The 5265-nt window shown below is 40.6% G+C and overlaps 1 protein-coding gene across 1 annotated transcript; it reads right to left on the bottom strand.

Annotated features, from left to right (window-relative positions):
* Window positions 1-1650: 1650 nt before the first annotated feature.
* LOC146575230 (uncharacterized) lies at window positions 1651-5245 on the bottom strand. Its single transcript, XM_085272536.1, has 2 exons — window positions 5074-5245; window positions 1651-4578 (listed from the first exon to the last, which is right to left on the bottom strand). The coding sequence occupies exons 1-2, from the start codon at window positions 5243-5245 to the stop codon at window positions 3548-3550; spliced, it is 1203 nt and encodes a 400-aa protein (XP_085128662.1). The 3' UTR covers window positions 1651-3547.
* Window positions 5246-5265: the final 20 nt, after the last annotated feature.

The following is a 5265-nucleotide window of genomic DNA, read 5'->3' as shown; positions in this document are numbered from 1 at the left end:
TCAGCATTGAATCCATCCAAGTTACATGGTTTATTAAAATAATCAAATTACAACATTTAAATTTATGTTAGACTTTTTTTTAATTAACTCCTTTAGCCCACTTACAACAAAAATTCAAAAAAAAATCTTGTTCATGACCTGTGTAGTATGTTAACACTATTGGAAGTAAAAATAACTTGAACTCCAATTTTGAAAACGCAACTTTCTTTTTTAAAAAAAAAAAGAAAAAAAAAAAAGCTCTGACTTGTATTATGAGTATGAGTCTGTGGTCTGGGAGAGAGTCCTGTAACTCTCTGTCTGCAAAATACAGTATATAATGACCAATGTTGGGCAATTAATTATATAATTACGTCTTCAAAAAAGTAACTGATCTATGCAAACAAAGTTTTTTGCAGCTGTTTACTTAAAATGCAGCCAAGGCGTTTTTTTAAATAAACATTTCAAACTATTTACAGAACAATCAGCTGTTCTGCATCAAATTTGATGCCACACAAATTATTTGTGCCACTCCAAAAATAATTTCAAATCAAAATCAAATCAAATCACTTTTATTGTCACATCACATGTGCAGGTACATTGGTACAGCACATGTGAGTGAAATTCTTGTGTGCGAGCTTCACAAGCAACAGAGTTGTGCAAAATACAATAATGTAAACAAGCAAAATACAAGAATGGCTACATCTGAAACTAATAAATATATGTACAATATATAATAGTATATGCATTTCTGGATGTGTATACTAAATATTTTTCTACGTGTGTGTGTGTGTGTGTGTGTGTGTGTGTGTGTGTGTGTGTGTGTGTGTACACATATTTTACAAATTAAATAGAGTCAACAATAAATAAAATATATAAAAATATACAGAGTTGAGACATGTGCAAAACAGTGGCGTTACTGTACAGTATGGAGTGCATAATGTTAAAGTTCCAGTAGTGAAGCTGAGGTGTCTATGAAGTGTTCAGCAGTCTGATGGCCTGATGGAAGAAGCTGTCTCTCAGTCTGCTGGTACGGGACCGGATGCTGCAGAACCTCCTTCCTGATGGAAGCAGTCTGAACAGTTTATGGCTGGGGTGACTGGAGTCCTTGATGATCCTCCCCGCTTTCCTCAGGCACTGCTTCCTGTAGATGTCTTGGAGGGAGGGAAGCTCACCTCCAATTATCCGTTCAGAGCACCGCACTACTCGCTGGAGAGCTTTGCAGTTGTAGGCGGTGCTGTTGCCATACCAGGTGGTGATGCATCCAGTGAGGATGCTCTCAATGGCACAGTGATAGAAGGTCCTGAGGATGCGGGGGCTCATGCCGAATCTTTTCAGTCTCCTGAGAAAGAAGAGGCGCTGCTGCGCCTTCTTCACTGTTTTGTTTGTGTGTACTGACCACGTAAGATCCTCAGCCAGATGTACACCAAGGAACCGGAAGCTGCTCACTCTCTCCACAGCAGCGCTGTTGATGGTGATGGGGGTGTGTACTTCTCTGCACCTCCAGAAGTCCACTATCAACTCCTTTGTCTTTGCGACGTTGAGTGTGAGATGGTTGTCTTGACACCAGTGGGTCAGGGCGCTGACCTCCTCCCTGTAAGCCGTCTCATCACTGTTGGTGATAAGACCCACCACTGTAGTGTCGTCCGCAAACTTCACAATGATGTTGGAGTTGTTAGTGGCCGTGCAGTCGTAGGTGTAGAGTGAGTACAGGAGAAGGCTCAGTACACACCCCTGTGGAGCACCAGTGTTCAGTGTGATGGGGGATGAGGTGATGCTGCCCATTCTGACCACTTGGCGTCTGTCAGACAGGAAGCTAAGGATCCAGCTGCAGAGGGAGCTGCTCAGTCCTAGATCCTGCAGTTTCCTGTCCAGCTTCGAGGGAACGATGGTATTGAATGCTGAGCTGTAATCTACAAACTGCATTCTCACATACGTGTCTCTCTTCTCCAGGTGTGACAGGGCAGTATGTAGTGTCAGGGCTATGGCATCATCAGTGGACCTGTTGTGGCGGTATGCGAACTGTAGAGGGTCCAGTGAGTCGGGTAGTGCAGAACAGATGAAGTCCCTGACCAGCTTCTCGAAGCATTTGCTTACGATGGGGGTCAGGGCTACAGGTCGCCAGTCGTTCAATGAGGAGATGGTGGAGGATTTGGGTACAGGGACGATGGTGGCCATTTTGAAGCAGGCTGGGACTACAGACAGAGAGAGGGAAAGGTTGAAGATGTGCGTGAACACTGCAGCCAGCTGAGCCGTGCATGACTTGAGGAATTTCTGTCCACTATGAGATAAAGGAGAACAACAGGAGATGTATCACTCCTGTAACACCTGTAACATTCAACAGTCGCCTCATTGTTCTGACACACACAACAAAACTATTGACTACACTACACAAGTTTTGCGCTAAATGTCTCAAATCTCTCACATTTCAATGGTTTGATTTTTGCTCACAGGCTTTTGAACGTTTTCCTTATAAAACGCAGTTTTTACTGTTTCTTTTTGCAGTAAATATAAACAGCGATAGTATTCAGGAAGAAAAACAAACATTGCATATATTTTTAGCATAACTCTGGTTTTACGTGGCCTATCAACACAATTTAAAAACTAGTATAAAGTCCACACTTTTCCATCAATTGATCTGTCTGTCCTGCTCACATCTCCAATGGTTGTACACGGTGTCATTAACGTGGTTTCACAAACACCGGTTTTAGCCTTTGCTGCATTTTTAGGTAAAAGATTGCATGTAACTTTGTTGTTTGCAAAACTTGTGGATACATTTTTAAATTAAAAATTTCTATTTGCATTTCAAGTTATGAAGATATTTTGTTAAAAATGTTTGTGGTGTTACAGTAAAAACGTAACTTTTTTTACAGCTTCACATTGCAAATGCAGAGTACTGTGACTTTGTTGTGTGGAACCGCAATGACATATTTGTTGAAAGGATTTTGCCTGACCTTGAGTTTTGGGATGATGCGATTCCTAAAGTTGAGTGTTTTTTTAGAAACAGTATACTCCCAGAAATACTGGGACAGCAAGTTACAAACATACATGTGTAATGTGATAAAAGGACGACAACATAATGACATTTTGAATATTGTTATGACCTGATGGTAGTCATGAGTTCTGGCTATTGTATTTGCTCTGACGTAGCATTAGAGCACAAATTGTCATTTAATTTTATTGTACATTTAATTGTGTCATTTAAGTGTTGTGTAACACTACACAATGATTAAATGCTATTGAGGCAGCATAATAATACATTGGTGGTTTATTTACAAGATTAGACTTTTAAACAAATAAACAAAATAGATTGCAATCCATCTCACAGTATAATACTGTACAAACTGCCAGCACAATTTGACAGTTGGAGAAAAATATTTCATTTGAAAACATTTACAGACTAATCAGGAGTCAGGACTTAGGTACTACTATTACTCTACCCTGTTCTACTTATCACCAGAGCCAAGCAGCAGATACTGGACACTACTCTTCCTCTCCACCCCCTTCTGTGAGCCGTGACAGTGACAAGACATTTAATTTTTTTTAACTGATTGATTACCACCCACCCCCCTTACTCCAGTGGGACAACAGACTCGGAGAGATTTGATAAGGCACAACAAATTACCCCAATCTTGTCGATCAATGCATGTGTCTCACCTGGCTTTGTGGACATGTTCTCTATTGGCATAGCCCTGCTCTGCAGAATTTGATATTTCCTCCTGACTAAACCTATGACTCGCTCAACATGGATACGCAAATTGGCTATTTTCCTTGTCTCTGCCACTTCATAGGCTGACAGCTGTTTTCTCCCTTTAGTGAATGCCGGTGTCTGTAGTGAAGCACAGTAAAACCCCACATTATCGCCAATATTGAACCCACGATCTGCAAGGACAATATCTCCAGGTAACAAGTTATTTAGGAGGCCACTCTCTATTGTGATCTGCTTATCGCTAACTCTCCCTCCCCAGGCAGAAGATATGTAAGTGACGTAGCCTTGGGGGGCAACACCAATCAAAAATTTTACAGTGTGATGGTGCTTGTAGTTGGACCAAGTTTGAGCTTGTGCAAGAAGATTAGATGGTCTCTCAATAAAGACTTCAAAGCAATCAACAATCACAGCCACTTTACATCCAAATGCCTGTCTGAAACTCAGTGGCATCGTAGCTTGAAGAACATGTCGCTCTGGCCACTCAATTAGGAACTCTAACCTTTTATGAAGTATGTCAATTACTTTATGCCAAACTCTAGAAGCAGTGGACAGAGAAATATTGAACCTGAAAGCTAAATCTTTCAGGGGCAGATTTAGTCTCAGCCTCAGCAAAACTAGTATGAATTGTTCAAATTTGGACAACAAAGACATAGGTCCCGAGGTGATATAGGGCTCGCACAGTTCAAAAATCTGAATTAAAACTAAGAAGTTGGGGAGCCCTGTGTAGAACTTTGTCTTGTCTTCATTTTTTTCAAAAGCCTCCTGGCTGAACTGTGTGTCCAGAGCCTTGCTCCGAAGATCAACCAGCTCTGCTGTGTTCTGTCTCAAAACATCCTCCATCTTCTCGATGTCATCCATCGTCAGCTCTGTCTGGCATCCAGCATCCGCACAGCCTGCAATATAACAGTGGGGGAGCATAATCAGCATAATAGAGGCAACCTCAATTTTTACTCATTTTCACTGTAGGAGTTTTTTTAGTGGGCTATTAGAATCTGGTGTAATGTGTTTAATTCACTATGTTAATTTAATGTAATTATTTTTTTTAATCAACAAAAAAACATGTTGCGTCTAAACAAAAAATATATTTATATGTTTCTCACCACAGAAACCTTACATTACGGATATCTTTACTTATCTGTGAAAGGAGACTGTCTGGAATCTGGCAATATAAGAACCATAGCAGTGTACAAAAACCTGTGGTGTGTGCCTGACGGTAATAAGTGCCACTTTTTCTTTTTTTCTGAATAAAATGGTATGGATTTACTCTGTGATTAAAAAAAATCACAAACATGTAATATGTAACTTGGACCATAATCATTACAGATAATGGCATCTTTTTCTCTTTGACATGATTCTTGTTTGTTTTACATCTCAGCACAATATCTTACCTGGATAAGTGAATGTCTCATTCACACTGAAGTCTTCTGGTTGTGGATTCTCAGCTGGAAGCTGCAGTTCGGGGTTCTCCACTGTCACTAGGCTCAAATCCGGGCTCTCAGCCGTCTGTTGCATATCCAAAATCGCCTCTGCACATCGATGCTGTTCTGCCTTAAGCTTCATTCTTTTCTCTCGTTTGAGAA

The sequence above is a fragment of the Mchenga conophoros genome, linkage group LG4, assembly GCF_057382185.1.
Source record: "Mchenga conophoros isolate Kocher_MC1m ecotype Shallow Benthic linkage group LG4, M_conophoros_male_GT1.1, whole genome shotgun sequence".
In the NCBI taxonomy this organism is placed as follows: domain Eukaryota; kingdom Metazoa; phylum Chordata; class Actinopteri; order Cichliformes; family Cichlidae; genus Mchenga; species Mchenga conophoros.
Note: the sequence above shows the minus strand (reverse complement) of the source record. Positions and strands in the feature narration are given on the sequence as shown.

Bases quoted from the DNA above. Each gene is read 5' to 3' on its own strand.
- LOC146575230 (XM_085272536.1), bottom strand. From the start codon at position 5,245: ATGAAGCTTAAGGCAGAACAGCATCGATGTGCAGAGGCGATTTTGGAT. The intron at 4,579-5,073 runs GTAAGATATTGT...GTTATATTGCAG, and splicing joins TGAGACATTCACTTATCCAG to GCTGTGCGGATGCTGGATGC.